The sequence below is a fragment of the Diceros bicornis genome, chromosome 2, assembly GCF_020826845.1.
Source record: "Diceros bicornis minor isolate mBicDic1 chromosome 2, mDicBic1.mat.cur, whole genome shotgun sequence".
Taxonomy (NCBI): domain Eukaryota; kingdom Metazoa; phylum Chordata; class Mammalia; order Perissodactyla; family Rhinocerotidae; genus Diceros; species Diceros bicornis.
Window position 1 is genome coordinate 14,273,111 of NC_080741.1, and position 18,786 is coordinate 14,291,896.

At 49.7% G+C, this 18,786-nt stretch overlaps 1 protein-coding gene and 1 pseudogene across 1 annotated transcript; both read left to right on the forward strand.

Moving 5' to 3' along the window:
- Positions 1 to 460: 460 nt before the first annotated feature.
- On the forward strand, positions 461 to 1,267 carry LOC131410742 (proline-rich protein 23A-like). The gene has a single exon (XM_058549008.1). The coding sequence runs from the start codon at positions 476 to 478 to the stop codon at positions 1,265 to 1,267; it is 792 nt and encodes a 263-aa protein (XP_058404991.1). The 5' UTR covers positions 461 to 475.
- A 16,083-nt stretch (positions 1,268 to 17,350) lies between these two features.
- LOC131410751 (proline-rich protein 23A-like) lies at positions 17,351 to 17,970 on the forward strand (annotated as a pseudogene).
- The last annotated feature ends 816 nt before the right edge of the window (positions 17,971 to 18,786 follow it).

Consider the following 18,786-nt stretch of genomic DNA (forward strand, 5'->3'; position numbering starts at 1 on the left):
TTCTAAGAACGAGTTACACAAGTCGTTCTGCCCCCTAGAGGCCTATAAAAGTATCTCCCTGCAGCGACATACCAACTACAGCCACGGCTATTGGGCTGCACAGATACCGCGATCTCCACGGGGCGGAGCCTCAGAGGGGGCGGAGCTTAGCGTGATATTTTGCGACTTTGGTTACGCTGGCGTCACTTGCAACACCATTGGCCGTCTGAGGCGCAAACGCGTCGGTGTGAGGAACAGAAGATTGGAACGTGCGAGGCCGAGCGCTGCACCGGGGCGGCTCCCGCAGAAGCCAGGACTGCGGCCTCCCGGGGGCGCCCCACGAGCTCCCGGGACTCGCCCCGCGTCGCGCGGTCCTGCGCCCCACTCGCCCCTGGCCCGCCTCTCCTGTCACCGAGACCTGTCACTGTGTGCGGCACCCAGCCCTCCACGCCCTCGGCCAGGCCCCGGCAGCAAAGCCCGCAGCCCCGTCGACGTGATGGGCACCCGGCTCCGCAGCCCCAGCGCCTACCCTGCGCCCTGGTGCGGACCGCAGCCCGGAGGACCCGGCCCTGCCAAGCGCCGCCGATGTGAGGAGCCCGCGGGCCCCGAGTCCCAGACGGCGCCCAGCCTCGAAGACCCGGCGGAGCCCCCGGCCGCGGGCGCGCTCACCTCGGTGGTGGTCCTGGCCGCGGGCTGTGCCCTGCAGGTGCCCCTGGACGACGTCGACCTGGTGCTGGAGCCCGAGCCAACGTCGGTCCTGCAAGTGTCTCTCGGAGATTACACCCTCATGCTGGTCCCCGAGGCCCTCCTGGGCTCCGGCGACGAACACGCGGGAGGGCAGGGCGACTCGCCCGTCGGCCTGGAACCGGGCGCTTTCCTGGGCGCTCCCGGGGACGACGTCGCCGTCGAGCAGGGACTCTTCTGCGCCTCCGTCCCAGAGATCGCCGCCCAAGAAGAGGCCTACGAGCAGGACTCGGACCCTGAGTTCCTGCCGCCTTGGATGGACCCTGCAGCCGGCTCAGTCGCTGGGCTCCGCCCCTCGGCTGGCGGGGTGTCCAGCCCCTCCCCGCAGGGCCGCATCCCAGAGCCCTCGCCTTGGGCCCCCACGCCCAGTCCGGAGAGACGCTCTCCTGGCCCCTATTACAACCTGGACTTCCGCCTTCTGGAGCCCTTCCCCACCTCACCACTCCAGCCTCTACCTCCCTCTCCGAGTCCAGGGCGCGACGCGAGCCCCTCGCGCCCTATTGGACCTCCACGCAAGGCCCGGAGACGACTGTTCCAGGAATGAACTGCCCCACCACCACCACCACAAACACACACACACAGACAAGCCTGGCTACCCCCTGGGGGCCCTCTGGGATTCCCCCAGTCCTTTACACTAGATATCCAACAACCTGGAAATTGAGCCCCTCATGTGCAAACAATTGCTTTTTCCGTGCAGACTGCCTATAGTAGCCGATGAAGACGTCCGGAAGAGAAAGCAGATTCTAGACCTCATCTTTGAAGTCGAAAATCTGCCCAGGGATACCAGACAATGTGTTTTCAGACGTCTGGGCTTCTTTCCAAGATCATTCTCTGGCCCCTCCGTTCCCCCTCGTTTGGCATCAGTTATTTTCTCTCAAACTCTGCTTTCTCCAGCATCATAACGTTGCTCCCCTATTTCTCCCAAACCAGGAAATCACTGGATTTCTCATGCTGTGAGTTTCCTTGTATGCTTTCCCGTGAATTTATAAAGACTCTCAGCCATGGCTTTTCTCTTTCTTGGTGTTTCCAGCTGCTCTTCTGGAAAATTCCAAAATAGTATGATGGTTACTATACCTAACAGTATGGTGTTTGTTCATAGCTACCTCTCAACCTGCTGAAGTTCTCTTCCAGTCAGTTCACTTTTCATTATGAGAGATGTTGGATCTTAGCAGATATTTTCAGTGTGCATTGGGATATGTATTTCTTTTTTAAATCTCTCCATCTGGCCATGTCAACTGATAGATTGATGTAAAATGTTTGCATTCCTGCTATTCCACATTAGTATTTTATACCTTTTAAATTCTACCCTGAGTTTTCTCTTACGTAAATCAAACTTCTAATTTTTAAAAAATTAATTGTTACCATATTTGCTTCACATTTTTATAAAAGAAATAAAATGCGACTGGTAAAGCTGAAGTCAACAAAATGATTTCATTTTTTAAAAACATCAATAACTATTTAGATTTACCAACATGCTTTCCCAATTCTTCTCTCCCTTTTTATACTTAGATTCCACTCTCCAAGTCTAGTTTCAATTTTCTTCTTGCTGAGGAATATCCTTTAATAGTTCTTTTCACTATATCCTGTATGTGACTAACTATCTTGGTTTTGTAAGTATGAACATGTTTTTGTGTGGTAAGCTCTCTTAGTCTTGTATGTCTGAAAATGCTTTATTACATGTTCATTCTTAATTCTAAAATGATATTTAACTACTTTAAACATATTAGCCCATTGTTCTGCCATTTTTTGTTGTTGTTGCAGGCAAGAAGTCTGCCAATCAAGTTTTTGTTCCTTTTATATTTGATTCAGCTGTTCATTCTGGCATATTTTAAAATGTCTCTTTTCCTTTGGTGTCCTACAGTTTTACTATAAAGTCTCTAGGGGTAGATTCTTTTTTTGGTTTGACGGAATTTGACTATCAATATGTGAAATTATCTCTTGCCTTAAAACCCACAGAATCTTAGGCTCTATCCCTTGGAATCTCCCATACGGTCTCCATGGCTAGAAATCCAAGCAAGACATAATGGCACTACTCAGTCAATCTCCCATGATGCTTACCATCTCTATATCAAATGGGGGGTGTGTGTGTGCACCTTATCAATTCCAGTTTTCTTCGTTCTTTAATTCAATTAACTAAGCTTTTCATCAACTGTTTCCAGTATTCTGTTTATACTTCTATAAGAAAGTTTTCATTTCAAAGATCATATTTTTTTGTTTTCAAGATTTTTACTTCCTTCTTCTTGTTTCAAAGCTGCCCCACTTAGTATCATAAACTCGTATTTTTGTTTCATGGATGGCATTATATCCTTTATGTTTTGAAATTTTTTAAACATTAATAGCTCAATTACTTCAATTTCCTCACAGGTAAAATCTCCTATTATTTGTTTTTAATCACGTTAGATTTCCTCGTGTGCTTAGTAACTTTCATTGGTGGGCACATTTTGAGTGGGAGCGCATCATGAGTGGGCACATTTATCTTTTGTATCCCACAGTTATAATTTTTACAGTTTCCACTTCCTGGTAGACCACAATTCAGACCCAAGGCTTTTGGAACTCTTGTATCTTGTCTCTCTGGAAAGGCACAGGTCTAATCCCTAAGCAATCACACAGTTTCAGTCCCCAGTTTCAGTCTGTCTCTCCTTGATCAACCACAGGCACAAGCATGAAATAGTGGTCAGTGCCTCTTCAACCTCTGATGATTGGCAATGGGGTGATTTCCAGGCCCCTCACAGGAGCAGAAATCCTGGTTGCCACTATATATTTTAGTCTCAGTACCACAAATACATCAAAATATTAGCTGCCCATTGAGAAACTGGATTTTCTACTCTATTTCTGGTCCTGGAGGCTTGTGTCTTTCTTTTGAAAGTAGAGGTCAATATTTAATATGGTTTAATATTTCCTTATCGGTGTTCTCTGCCTCCAACAGAGGGAATCCCCCTGCACTACCATCTTGTCCACAATTCCCACCACAACTCAACCATCCCTCCTCCTTCCCCCATAACACAGCAATTGATCAGTCACAAGTCCCAGCCTAATTATCTGATTATGCTGAAGAGGGAAGAGGGCCCTGTTTGCAAAACTGTGTCTTCTCTTACAAGAGCCTCATAATCTACACTTGAAATAACTGAGGACATTCATTTTCAGCAATATGTGAACCAAATAGTCCAAAAAATCTTCAAAAATGAAGTTCTTTAAACTGATGGATAATAATTATTTTAATATTTTGAAGGCATATCACAGCTTGTAAAAATATAAGAGAAATCCTCGAAGGTCAAAAATGATGACATGTCACAAATCCAGGGAGGAAAATGGGTGCTGAAACAAGAGGGTACATGGGGGTACCTAACATTCTGTGGTGACCTAGAGCTTTGGTTTTAACGTCCCGTTGACTGGGGAGAGAAAATAAAATTCATTGGTCACATAGCGCTGAAAAATATCCCAGCCTTCTAAAACATGATACTCTGATGGGTAATCTAACAAGCGAAAGAAAAAGAACTCATAACACAAAAGGAGATGGGACTTAAATGTATCTCTCTCAGCCTTGGTTCCAGGTAGAATGAAACACAATCTGTGGCGCCTGCCATGTGGCGCAAGCGGTTAAGTGCGCGCGCTCCACTGCAGCGGCTTGGGGTTCGCCAGTTTGGATCCCGGGTGTGCACTGACGCACCACTTGTCAAGCCATGCTGTGGCGGTGTCCCATATAAAGTAGAGGAAGATGGGCACGGATGTTAGCCCAGGGCCAGTCTTCCTCAGCGAAATAAAAAAGAGGAGGATTGGCAGATGTTAGCTCAGGGCTGATCTTCCTCACAAAAAAAAAAAAAGAAAGAAAGAAACACGATCTGTTGTGGGGTGGGGGGAGCCGAGAGTTTATTTTAAGATATTCCCTGATAGATAGTGGACCTGGCAGAGGTAAAACAACTCTTCCCTGAGGAGAATATGCCTTATACCCAGAGCTAAGTATCTTCTCAGAGATAACCTTCCAGTGATTCTAAGCTCATAATCCAAAATCAAAGAGCACATAAGGAAACAAACCACCATAAATGAGAATAAATGAGAGACATTCAAAACAAGAAAAAGGAGAATCAGTCCCTTGAATGTTAGAGATTGATGAATTAGCAGATATAAAATAATTTTTAAATAAATTTAATTTGAGGACATAAAAGTGGGCAACGTAAGTGTAGCTAAGAAAAAAAATATCAAAAGATATGGCAGCTTTAAAAGGGAACTAAAGAGGGCCGGCCCTGTGGCTTAGCGGTTGGGTGGGCGCGCTGCTACTGGTGGCCTGGGTTCGGATCCCGGGCGCGCACCAATGCACCGCTTCTCCCACCATGCTGAGGCGGCGTCCCACATACAACAACTAGGAGGATGTGCAACTACGACATACAACTATCTACTGGGGCTTTGAAGAGAAAAAGGGAAAAAAAAAGAAGGATTGGCAACAGATGTTAGCTCAGGGCCAGTCTTCCTCAGCAAAAAGAGGAGGATTGGCATGGATGTTAGCTCAGGGCTGATCTTCCTCACAAAAAAAAGAGGGGGGGGACTAAAGAAAACTTCTAGGGATTAAATATGTAAACTTGGGAGTGGGAAATACAATGAAAGGGTGAAACAACAGTTTAGACACAATTGAAAATGGAAGTACTGAACTAGAGAAATCATCCATAAAGCTACGAAGGGTAAAAACATATAAACTATGAAGAGGAGACTAAGAGACATTATCAGAGAGGGAGCAGTTCTACAGCATGACTGCTGGAGATGCAGAGGGCGAACACTGAGAGAACGGGGAACTCATTATTCACAGAAATAATGAATGAGAATTCTCCAGATGTGATGATAGAAAGAAATCATTCATTCATCCATTCATACAACAAATATGTATTAAGTGCCTACTATGTACTCGGCACTTTCCCAGACTCCAGGAATATAGCCAAGAACAAAACAGTTAAAAATCTCTGCCTTCATGGAGTGCAATAATTCACACAAGAAATAGTGCTGCCTTACATCAAAGTAGCAGCAAGAGGAGTGATATGAAGTGGCATGTAGTTGGATATAGTTTGAAGGTAAACAAAACAGATTTCTTGATGTGAAAGGTGAGAGAGAGTCAAGGATAACTTGAGGGTTTGGGGCCTAGGCATAAAAAGGATGGAATCATTACTTTCTGAGATTGGAAAGACCTTGAGGGAGCAGATATAGAAAAAATAAGATACATTCAATTTTGGACATGTGTCGTTTGAAGTGCCTGTTACATATCCAAGTGAAGATGTTGACTAGGAAGTGAGATATGGGGGTCTGGATTGCATGGGGGTGGTACAGGATGGAGATATACCAGTGTTTTGGAAGAACCACCTAAGTGTATTTTGAAATCATCAAGAATTATGACAGCATCAATAGGGGAGAGAGTGACAGAAAGCCAAGTAAAAACCATTTAAGGAGTGAGGAAGAGGAGTCCTGGAGTTGGAAAGAGGGTAGAGGACTGCACCAAGACAGAGTAGAGCGTGGTTATACTCTGATGATGTGAAATTTAGGAAGGATGGAGAAATGGTTGGGAAGCAGCAATGAGGAGGAAGAAGAACGTATATCACACCTCTACTAGGGGTGTGGGAGAGAAAACGGCCTCTACTTTGGAAGCCTCCAGGGAAAGTAGGGTACGATTGTAGTAGAAAGTTAAAGTGAATATCAGGGGAGTTGAAGATTTGTGGGTTTTGTGATTGACTATGAGCTCCAGAAGGCAGAATGAAAAGGTGGAGGAGATAGAGAAGGATAGGAGGTAGTGAGAGAATACCATGAACTGAGTATTAGAGGATTTAAATCTGGGATATGAGGAATGAGCAGACTCCTACCATGAATAAGCGTAAAAGGCATGATGAGATTAGTGTTCATAATCCTATGGCAGATAGAGGTGGCAAGACTTTCAGCGCTGAAGAGAGGTAAAAAGAAGCATCCTTCCAAGAATACACATAGTTCTGGGACATAGTGCAGTGTCCTCAGTCAGGAAGCACCACAACTCAAGATTAATAAATAAATAAATACATATTTTGGTGGATTATTGTAAGCCCACAAAACACCAAATTCAAAGAGAATATTTTTATATGCAGAAAGAAAATACAACTACAATGAAAATGCAGGCAAGTAGTGGAAGAAACCAAGTGGAAACCAGTCAACAGTGCAGTAGTAGCAGCAAAGTACTCCTAGAAAACAATAATTTTGACCTGGAATTTTTCACTTAATGAAACCATCTTTCAAAAACAGGCATAAACAAAGATTTTGTAAACCAAAAAACTTATTATGAAAATATACTAATTTAATTAGTATTGTATTAATTATTACATATTAAATGTAATGTATTAAAGGTATTAATTGTATGAAATTGCCTCTGGTTAGACAATTAAATCAATGCAACAGAATGAAAAGATCAAAGAGAGACCCACACATAAACGAAAAAGCATATAACTCAGGAAATGATGCAGTTCAGTGGGAAAGAGCTTTTCAATAAAAAGTATTGGGACGACCAGTTTTGCAGATGAGGAAAAAATTGAAATTGGAGCACTGTATCACCCATACAGAACAATCGATAACATTTGGATAAAGACTTTAAATTTTGAAAGGTAAAAATTTAAATATTTGGAAGATATAAAAATGATGTTGGATTAGGGAGTATTTCTTAAACAATACACAAAAATCACAAAGCATAAAGAATAAAACTGATAAATTTGAAGCTATTTTAAAGTTAAGAAATTCTGTTTATCAAAAAACACTATAAAGAATGTGAATACAAACAAGCCACAAAATGGAAAAAGAAAATTTCAACACACATAAATAAAAAAGAAGTTCCAAAACTCCATAACAACAACAAAAAAATGGGCCAAAGACATAAGCACACACTATTTGACAGTGTCTTCTTCGTGGTTGGTTGGAAGGGTAGAGTGGATTGATGAAAATGGAGAACCTGACAAACTCTTCCCCATGGGAGTTGGGAGGGTGAAATGGTTGATAAAAAATGTAGATTACGACAATGCCACCCATGGAGGTTTGGTGGACAACGGAGATTATGATGCTCTCGCCTTGAGTAAGTGGGAGGGTGAAGGGGGGTTGAAGGAAAATGGAGGTTATGACCACGTCTCTCCCCACATAGCCAGGGAGTGGCAGCCGTGGAGAGGATGTGGTGACTTGACCCCGCAAGGCCCTGAGTGGGGTCTAAACAGGACTGTATCAACATGCTTGGAATGTAAGGATTGGAAGAGCAGGGAGGAGGACTGTCTGCACTGAGACCTGAAAGATCAGCAGGAGTTTTTACCAGGCCAGACATAGAAAGGCCTGTAATACCAAGGAGAGCCCCGCCTATGCCCTGGCATGATTGGCCCTCGAGGCTGTCCCTCTTCTGCCTTTTGGCCAGTCCCAGCTGAACCCCAGGCCCCTCACCTCAACCCCTCCAGTGCTGCCCAGTGACCCCTAGTCTCTCTCCTAGGGTCCACCCATGCCAGCAGTATCTATCAGAGACCACCTACCAATCCCTGATGTCTCCCCCACCCACTGCCTACCTGCGGTCAAGCCAGTGTGGCAGAGTTCAGACCCCTCATGGCACCCCTGGGTCTGCATCTCCTCAGACTGTGCCCACAGTCTGTTCCACTTGGCAACTTCTTCCTTGCTACACCATCCTCCCTGTTGGCCCTCAGTCACCTCTGCCCACCTCAAGCTTTCAGCACCTACCCTAATTGCCCCACATGCAGACTCCCCTAATAACCTCACCCATCTGGGGTCCAGCCCCACAGGATCTCCAGCCTTTGTCTTCTTGAGGAGGAGAAGGGCGTCTCCAGTCAGCAAACAGGAAGTGGGGTGCAGTCGCTGTGCATCACCCAAGCCCCTGCTGGACACTGGGCAGGCTGGTGGACTGTCCTGTGACCTCTTTCTTCAGCCATCTCCAAGAAGGGAAAGTGGAAGAATGTCCTCAAGCTAGCAAGGACCTGGGCAAAAAGAATCAGGAGTTACTTGTGTTTCCACCTTGGGGCTGTGATGGGCAAGGAGGTGGCCCGTGGCAGGCAGGGAGCCGAGCATATCGTCATGTGCTCCTCACGGGGTTCTCCTCATGGCCCCCAGGAGCTGGGTTTCTCATCATGCCCACTTTCAGGGTCGCAGTGGTCACCTGCCTGAAATTATACAGTGAGAAAGCAATTGAGCAGGAAATCCCTGGTAGGGCCTTCTGACTGAGGCCAACACCATTGCTCAGCCCTGCCTATGATGACAAGGACCATCTCGGCCTCACAGAAGCAGAAACACCAAGGTTCATGAGGCCACGACTCAGCACGTGCGAGCACCTTCCGTGTGCTGGGACCGTGCTCAGGACTGAGCGCACAGAGGGGAACATAAAACAGGGCTGCTGCTTTCAGGTTGCTCAGTGTCATGAGGAAGGGAGACATTAATCAGACAGACCCACAAACACATATATGATTACAGTTGTGATAGGACAATGAAGAAGTCAGGGGGGTCTGAGCTAGTAGGGGGCCAGGAAGGAACCCTGGAGGAAGTGACTGAGAGTGGAATGACGGTCAGAACTAGCCAGGTGGCTGACACTTCAGAGAAAGGGAGGAGCACATGCAGAGGCCCAGTGGTGCAAAGGAGATGGGTCAGTTCTGGGAACTGGAAAAAAGTTGCTGCAGCCAAAAGAGGAGAAAATTGTGAGTGTGGGGAGGTGAGGAGCCCCATTCCTGGGACCCCAGCAGCTGATGGGGAGATGCAGGCCTAGGAGACCCCTGCCCTGGGGGGCTGTGAAGTGGGAAAGGAGCCCTGGATCAGTTGGGGATCAGTGCATCTGCATAGAACAAAACACCAACATAAAAATGACTGGGAAAAAAGTAAGTGAAGTTCTCTCTCATTTAAAGAAGTCTGGATTCTCCATGCCAAGATTAGGGCCCTGTCTCCATCTTTCCGCTCCATCCCTCTCCCATGGCTTCCATCCTCAAGGCACCATCTGAGGGAGTCCAACCATCACATGCACATTCCACATCTGCAAGAGGAAGAAGATATGGCAGCTGAGGGGCCACTGCCTCACTTCCAGATCCTCCTCAGAAATCCCACACAGCCCGTCTACTCAAAACTTTGTCACATGACCACACCAGGACTCAAGGGAGGCAAGAGACTAGAACTTCTTAGAATGGGTGCATGGCTCTGTAAGGAAGGGGAAGGGGAGGGTATGTGCTTTAAGATTATGGGAGCTGCCTGAACAACTGCCAGCACCTTACTGGCCTATCCCATGACAAGCTTGTCTGATAGGTTTGTAGATGAATTCCCGGTCTGTAGCAGCTTCCCTCCATGTAGGGATTGGGGGGAACACAGGCCTTCATCTTCAGGATCCACCCTCCTCTGGGCCAGGCCTAGACTTGTCCTCTGACTTGCTTGCACAGCAGTGACCACAAGGAGTACTGTAAGTCATTCAGGTTCTCGTTGGCTCTCTCTGTTTTTTGTTTTTTTGGTTTTTGTTTGTTATGTTTTGTTTTGTTTTATACTAGTAAAGACACTGGTCTGGGTGAAGGGCTGTGCTCTGTTGATGGCCTAGACTGTAAACCATTCATTACACCACACTTTTATTCATTACACGTGTTTAGCACTGACTATGAGATAAGCAAGATGCTAGGACACTGGAGGATACAAAGAGAATGAGATACGACTTTGATCTACAATGGCCTATGTCTCACCAGGATAAATACAAATTTTCATAGCTGGAAAGTGGAATCAGGGCAGCTCCGTGGCTTAGCAGTTAAGTGTGCATGCTCCGCTACCGGCGGCCCAGGTTTGGATCCCTGGCGCGCACTGACGCACCGCTTCTCCGGCCATGCTGAGGCCACGTCCCACATACAGCAACTAGAAGAATGTGCAGCTATGACATACAACTATCTACTGGGGCTTTGGGGGAAAAAAAAAAAAAAGGAGGAGGATTGGCAATAGATGTTAGCTCAGAGCCAGTCTTCCTCAGCAGAAAGAGGAGGATTAGCATGGATGTTAGCTCAGGGCTGATCTTCCTCACACACAAAAAAAAGAAAGTGGAATCGGCACAAGAAATATTTAGATAAGATATTTAGATTATTGTGGGAATGAAAGGATCAGCTAGGGTGCCTTCAGCTTCATGTAACAGAATTTCTGGCTCCAAGTGGCTTCATTGCAGGTGGTTATGATCTCACCAACAAGGAGTCCAGAGTCAGGAGGCTCCAGGGTTGATGAATTCATCCTGTCAGCAAAGGCAGGCCTTTGCATTAGCTCCTCTGGGATTCCGTTTACCTCTTTCCTCATGGACTCACTTTGGCCACTACAGTTGCTAACATCACATACTCACCCCATCAGGTCAAAGGCAAAGAGCGATGACTGATTCCTACCATCTGCCTTTCTTTAGTTAAAGAGATAAAGCTTTCCCAAACACCACCTGCCTCCTACAGCAGGCGTCCTTTCAGGCCCTATTGGCCAGAACTGGGTCAAATGGCCTCCTCACACCCAACCAATCCTAGCAAGGAGGAAGGGGAGGACCATGACTGATTTCCTCCAGTCATGACTCATTCTCTGGGAATGGGCCTACTTTCCCTGAGCCGTTGCATCAGGAGACTAGAACAATTTACATTTCGTTTATTAATATTACCGTTATTCAATGTAGAAGACAGAAATGACTGCTGGGGAAAATATCAAACATGTTTGCAGCAACAAGCAAGGACGTCAAGGACCAGAAGTCTAGGTACAGAATGGATTGTCGCTGTGGATGCAAAAGTCACAGAAAATGAAGACAGAGTGTAGTGCTGCCAGCAGTGAGCAGGGCTAAAGTCTTCAATAATGACCACATTAATGACGGAGAAGGGGCAGACAGCTGCACAGGAGGGGTGATGAGGTGCTGTCCAAGATCGCTACTTCCGCGTTCTCAGATGGGCAGCTTACTCCCTCTGTGGCCTTGGACCCTCAGGGTGAGGATCCTTCATCTTCTTGGAGTCTCTCCTCCTCTGTCCTTGTCCCAGGCTGCCTGCAGCCTGCCCATTCTGCACTCCATCTCCCTTTTCTGGAGATCCAGTCCTCAGAACCGGTATCAGATGGGAGAAGCTGGGGCAGCAAAGGGAGTAGTTGCAGCGTCAGGATCCAGGCACGCTTGGGTCACCATAGAAACCCCTGGGCGGAGCTTCTGTGATGGGCGGGGCCCAGGGAGGACCCACACCACGTGAGGAATAGCCTGACCTCCGCCTGCTTTCGGATCCTGGCAGGTCCTGGGAGCACGGAGTTGGGCCGCCCTCGCCGCCAGCTGTTCCACCTGTGAAATCAAGGCTCTGCAACGGGGGAGAGGGAGCCCAGAGCTGCAAGGGTCAGGGGCCAGCGTGGGCACCAATCTGCCTTTTAGGGGATGGGGGATGGCATCCCGGCAGTGAGGTCAGGAGGGCCACAATGAGAGCCACCTAGCGAGTGGCCGGCAGAGCTGCGTGATGATTGGCCGCACCAGCAAGACCGAGCTGAGAGCCGCCTGGCGACTGGACAGGGACACGGTAGTGACATCACGAGGAGGCATTGTGATGGGTCCCAGGCCTCACTGAGGGGAGAGCAGGCGCTTCCACCTCAGCTCCTCCTGCTCTCCGCCTGGTTCTCCACCCCAAAGGATAGCACAGCCTGGCCACTGGTCCTGCCCCGGGCCTCTCGCCCCCACCTGTGCTCTACCTTCATGTTCGAGTCCACCTTTGCGGCCTTCTGCAGTCTCGCACGTCCCCGCGCCAGCAGCCGGCGCCTCGTGGACCCACAGCGCTCCTCACCTCGCGTTCCCATTCGGCAACGACCCTCACGGGGAGGGCCCCTCCCAGACCTCCAGCATTGCAACCGGGTTGAGCACAGGTAGCCAAGTGCCCCAGACACCCGGCTGACCAGGAGCCCTCCAACCCCTCACAGCACAGGGCAGACGACTGCCCTGGACACCCCTAGACCAGGAGCCCTCCTAACCAGCTCAGCACAGAGCAAATGAGTCCATCAGACACTTGGCCAACTGGTAGCCCTCCTACCCGGCTCAGCAAAGTGCAGCCCAGGGTGCACCCTGAGGGTCCTCCGGACACCTGCCCAACTGTGAGCCCCCGACCCAGCCGAGCAAAGGGCAGCTGCTGACCCTCCCCCCTCATCCTCTGGGCACGCCCCCACACAGGTGCACACCCAGTGTCCAGTCCTAAGTCTTCCCAGTCCGTTCCCTGAGTCCTCTACCTGTGGTCATCAGCACCTTTGCCAGGCCCAGGTGAGCTGGCTGGAAGAGGCTGCTAGCTGGTAGAAGAAAAATACCTTATACCAGTCATTGTGGGCCCCACCACCACACTGCATCTGAGAGTCTGTGCCCAGAAGTTGCAGAGTGAGGAGACTGGCCTCAGAAACCTCCCATTGCCTCCTGGGAACCTTGGCCCTGGCCATGTCCCTGGCTCCCAGGTGGTGCCCCAACTGCCAGAAAGGGAAAAATCAGTCCCAGAGGCCCCTCCCACCCCACCGCAATTCAATCAATCTGTAAAACAGGTAGAAGGCCAGGAAACAAGGCAGGAAGAACAAGCTTTACACCAAAAAATGGGGCATCTCGACCCAGACATGAGAAATCTGAGGCTACTAGTCCAGGCGGAAATCCACCTTCCAGTGGAGGGGCCAGGTCAGGCTGTCTGCGAAGGCAGAGATTGCTGCCTCTGTGGGAGGCGGGCTCAGAAACATCAGTGGTTTGTGGCCGGGTGTCAAGGACTGTGCCTCTCAGAGCACAGTCCCCTGGTGCACCACTGTGCTGAGGTGCTGGTGGGCACATGGCCTGAAGACTTTTGGCCTGGGACTGACTTCAGCCTGATGCCTCAGTGGCATATCACCTGGGGAGCCTTTTTCTCCTGGGGAGGTTCTCTTGTCCAGAGGGAGCAAAGGTTGCCATGCCTTAGAACAAGAGAACAACCAGAAGTTGGAAGAGCTGTCCATGGAAATCCTACTTATAGAGAAAGGATTGACAGACTCTGAGGTAAAGCTGAGATTGACCAAAACAGCTCTTAACACCAGCAGGGAAATTAATAAAAATCTTAAGTGTCTGAGCTACAGGATTCCCTAAAACTGTGTGAAGAAAATCAAAAGCTGAAATATCTGTTTGTCAACTTGGTGTCACAGGAAGAACACGATGTAAAGAACTTGCCAGAGGACCAGGCCTCCCCAGACATGGCAGGAGATAAGGAAGGGCCTATGAGCAAGTTCCGGAGGAGACCCAGGCCCTGAATGCAGAGGAGTCCTAAGGACAGGTCCTCCCGATTGGAAGGGGTGAGGGAGGCGTTAAGAAACAGGCGGAGCAGCCGTGTCAGCGGCAGGCCGAGGTCTGTGAGCTGGAGAGCTGCTACCAAAATGCAGGGATTCCTGGACGCTTTTGCCTTCCAGGCAACATTTTCACAGTACCAAGGGGTAACATCCCCCCACACACCCACCCCAGGAGGGCATAGAAGGGGAGCTGGAGGGGCCAGCCCCGTGGCTTACCGATTAAGTGCGCACGCTCCATTACTGGCAGCCCGGGTTCGGATCCTAGGCGTGCACTGATGCACTGCTTGTCCAACCATGATGAGGCGGCATCCCACATACAGCAACTAGAAGGATGTGCAACTATGACATACAACTATCTACTGGGGCTTTGGGGAGAAGAGGGGGAAAAAAGGAGGAGGATTGGCAATAGATGTTAGCTCAGGGCTGGTCTTCCTCAGCAAAAAGAGGAGGAGTGGCATGGATGTTAGCTCAGGGCTGATCTTCCTCACCAAAAAAAAAAAATGAAGGGGAGCTGGAGCAGAATGTGGGTCACCTCCTTGAGTGGAGGTGGTATGAGCTTCATGATGTTTGTGACTTTTAAATAAATGTGTTGGATGCAAAGAAGTGTCCCTGAGTGATTGTGATGTACAGCCAGGGTCAGAGTCACTGCACCACATCATACGAGTCGTCACATTCTCCAGCTGGGCTGAGGTCTAATTTGACCCTCAGAACAGAGCTGTGAGGTAGGCAGGGGTCTCCGTGGCTCTGAGAACTTGTCGGTGAACCACAGAGAGCTGCCACTGAGCGCAAACTACCCCTCCCCTTCAAGACTTTTCACACACGTCGACTCCTCGAAACTCAAAGCCAGCCACTGAGGCGGGCACCATTCTGACAGAAAGGAAGGCAGAAGCAGAGTGTTCACACACAGGCATTTCTGCAGAGATCATTTCTGGCCCGAGACCTCACAGCCAGTTTGTGGCAAAACTTGCGTTTGGACCCTGACAGTATGGCTCCAAACTCCAGTCTCGGCAGCAGGTGCTTCTCAACCGCAGGTTCCTGTCAGATGCGGGCCTTTGATGAGCAGATGTGAGGGAAAGATCAGGGTGGAGAGTGGCCAGAGGCGTGGGACGCATTCCCTGTCTCTGGGTGAGGTGGGGTGGAGTGAGGGCAGCAGGTGAGAGACTGGAGAAGGGGCCAGGATGGTGGGCTGGGTGCTCAGAGCCACAGAAGCCCTGCAGGATTAGGGGGAGAGATGTAGGAGCAGCTCTGGCTGCTCTAGGTGTGGGGATGAATGAATGGAGCAAAGCAGGGTAGGAGACAGGTGGGAACAGGTGCGTCTGGGGGAATGGAGGGTGGCTGTGGACACAGAGGGAGGTGGTGGCCTCCAAGAGGCAGAGCTGAGAATCGGTGCTGAATTGGACGTTGGGGGGCGGACAGGGAGGAGGACACCAAGGTTCCAGGCTCACCACCTCTCAGGCCATGGTCCCAGGGACTGTAGCTGGAGCTCAGGTGAGGTGTGGATCCCAATGTGCTGTGCCAGCCTGCAGCTGGTGGTGGGGGTGCCACTGCTGCCTCTGTCCCCCTGCGGGCCCAGCTTCTGAAAGAACGGGATCTCAGCAGTGCTGAAAGCCAAAGTCCCACTCCCAGCCAGGTCGGCCCCTCAGCCTTCCCTCATCACACCTCCACCTTCATCCCCAGAGTCAGCTGGGACCCTGTGGAAGCTCCAGAACCATCAGCATCAGCACAGCTGGTATGAGGGCATGCCCAGGACCGGGAGGTCCTCACATCTCTGAGGTGTGGGGCCAGAGGAAATCGAAGGACATAGGATTAGGAGATGGAGTGCGGTGACAGCTGCTGACCTGTCCATCAGGCAAGCCACCAAGCAAGACCCTCCACCAGCTAAAAGATTACGACACGCTGAAGGCTCAGATGAAGGTTAGCATTTTCTAACAATAAAGTATTTTTTAATTAAGGTATGTACATTGTATTTTTAGACACAATGCTATTGCACACTTAATAGACTACGGTATAGTATAAACATAACTTTTATATGCACTGGGAAACAAAAAAATTCATGTGACTCACTTTATTGCTGTCGTCTGCAACCAAACCCACAATATCTCCAAGGTATGCCTGTATTACACCTTAGAAGATGTACATGAATGGCCAATACATATATGAAAACATGATCAACCTCATGAGCAATCAGAGAAATACAACATAAATACACAGTGGATACCATTTTACACCATCAGATTGGAAAATGCTTAGAAATCTAACCATACTAATCGTTGGCAAGGATGTGGTGCAAAGTGAACACTTATCCACTGCTCACAGAAACATAAACTAGGACAACCAGTTAAGAAGGCAAGTTTGGCGTTATCTACCATTGTTAGGGTGCCACACGCTACTACCCCGCAATCCCACATCTGGGTTTTTTGCCATAAGCATATAGGTAAAAAGTCAAAGATCTCTGTTCTACTGTTAAACATGTCTGTATTTCATTCCCAAATCCAACACAAAACAAGTATTTAATTTTGTAAAATTTCCTTCTCTCCTCTGAGTTTCACTAATGAGGACTGAATAAACTGATTTTTTAAACATTCAGTATAATACAAGTCAAATAGCAAGTTTGAATACAAAAAGGTAAACTTAAATTTTTGCTACTGTTATTAATAATTACAATCTGGCTTCCAACAAAAAACTGCAGTCAGTTTCACTTGATTATTTTCAAAAAGCTTTTTTATCAAAAAATTTGCATTTCTAGTTTCTCTCATGCATGAAAAGAATTTCAAGAACCACGTGGGTGCGGTGGGGGAGGAGTGATGATGGGGTAAATCCCTTTTCATAGCCTCCTGGAAAATCTAAGACATTATACATAGGCTCCCTCTAAAAGTAAGCAAGCAGTTTATGAGATTGTATTTTGGCTCTTTTCCCCACAAGAATAAAAGCAATAAGGGCCCCTGGGCCCCGTAAGGGCATCCACGCAGTATTCCCTACACTTTATCAAAAACCTCCCCGGGTATTGCACCGCGCTAAACCTGATACCCTCTTTGGCGGGAGGCGGGGCTTATACTGAGACATCCTGGCCGCCGCAGGTCACCTGACGTCGCACGTTGTTAATCATCCGGGGCGCAAACGGGTCGGTGTGAGGAGCCGAAGATTGGAAAGCGCGAGGGCAAGCGCTGCGCCGGGCGCGGCTCCCGCAGAAGCCAGGACTGCGGCCTCCGGGGGCGCCCCACGAGCTCCAAGGACCTGCCCCGCGTCGCGCGGTCCTGCGCCCCCCCTCCGCCCTGCCCGCCTCTCCTGTCACCGAGACCTGTCACTGTGCGCGGAACCCAGCCCCCTCCCCGCTCCCCGCCCTCGGCCAGGCCCCGGCAGCAAAGCCCGCAGCCCCGTCGACGTGATGGGCACCCGGCTCCGCAGCCCCAGCGCCTACCCTGCGCCCTGGTGCGGACCGCAGCCCGGAGGACCCGGCCCTGCCAAGCGCCGCCGATGTGAGGAGCCCGCGGGCCCCGAGTCCCAGACGGCGCCCAGCCTCGACGACGAACGCTCAGGAGGCAGGGTGACTCGCCCATCCGCCTGGAACCGGGCGCTTTCCTGGGCGCTCCCGGGGACGACGTCGCCGTCGAGCAGGGACTCTTCTGCGCCTCCGTCCCAGAGATCGCCGCCCAAGAAGAGGCCTACGAGCAGGACTCGGACCCTGAGTTCCTGCCGCCTTGGATGGACCCTGCAGCCGGCTCAGTCGCTGGGCTCCGCCCCTCGGCTGGCGGGGTGTCCAGCCCCTCCCCGCAGGGCCGCATCCCGGAGCCCTCGCCTTGGGCCCCCACGCCCAGTCCGGAGAGACGCTCTCCTGGCCCCTATTACAACCTGGACTTCCGCCTTCTGGAGCCCTTCCCCACCTCACCACTCCAGCCTCTACCTCCCTCTCCGAGTCCAGGTCCCCACGCGCGCCCCCCGCGCCCTATTGGTCCTCCACGCAAGGCCCGGAGACGGCTGTTCCAGGAATGAACTGCCTCCCACGATCCCTCGACAGCCGGCTTCAGGCGCTAGTGATCTACCAAGACCCACCGTAAGCCCACGCCACCGCTCGGAGATGAAGCAGCTTCATTCATAGACGGTGGGCAGCTGCGGGTTTTGTTTTAGTTTTGTTAGTTTTTGTTTTTGTTTTTTAGCAAGATGCCTTATCAGTAGCAGGCAAAGACATTAAAAAAAAAAAAAAAAAAAACCAGATTCTGGTAAAGACCTGTAGCGAGGAGAGTACACCACAGCCAGCCAACCATGGATGTTTACGCCCCTTGCCTCTGCTGCCTGAGCTGTGTCTTCCGCTTCTGTCACCTTCGGCCAACTCCATTCTTGTTTCACCTGACTCTTGCCTCAGACTCATCTCAATTTCCTTTCCAATTTATCCCTTTTTTCATCACTTCCCATGCCTCGCTTCTTTCTCTCCATTCCAGGTTGTTTTTTTCTTCTTTTTGTAATCAGGAATTTACCCGTCTGATTTCCTCAGTGTTCTCTGAGGTGCTTCTGGTCCCCATTTTTTTTTAGCATGCACAGTATTATTAAGAAGAGCCTTGTGAAAGGGAAGCACAGTAAACAGTGGTGGCCAGAGAGAGAAGCTGAGGGGCTGCAGGTGCAGTGACAGCCTCAGTCAACCTCGCTGGGAGCTCTGGAGTTCGAATGGCTGGTCAGAGTTGTCCCAGGTTAGGCTGAAATAGCCCAGTTCCTTCATCCATCAGTCACTGGGTGTGAGAGACCAGAGAAGGGCCACGGCCCTGGGCAAGGCAGCTTTCTTCAGCTGAGACTGGAGGGAATGACAGCTGAAGG

What these genes read in the sequence shown, in the direction of transcription:
- LOC131410742 (XM_058549008.1), top strand. Translation starts at nt 476, where the DNA reads ATGGGCACCCGGCTCCGCAGCCCCAGCGCCTACCCTGCGCCCTGGTGC.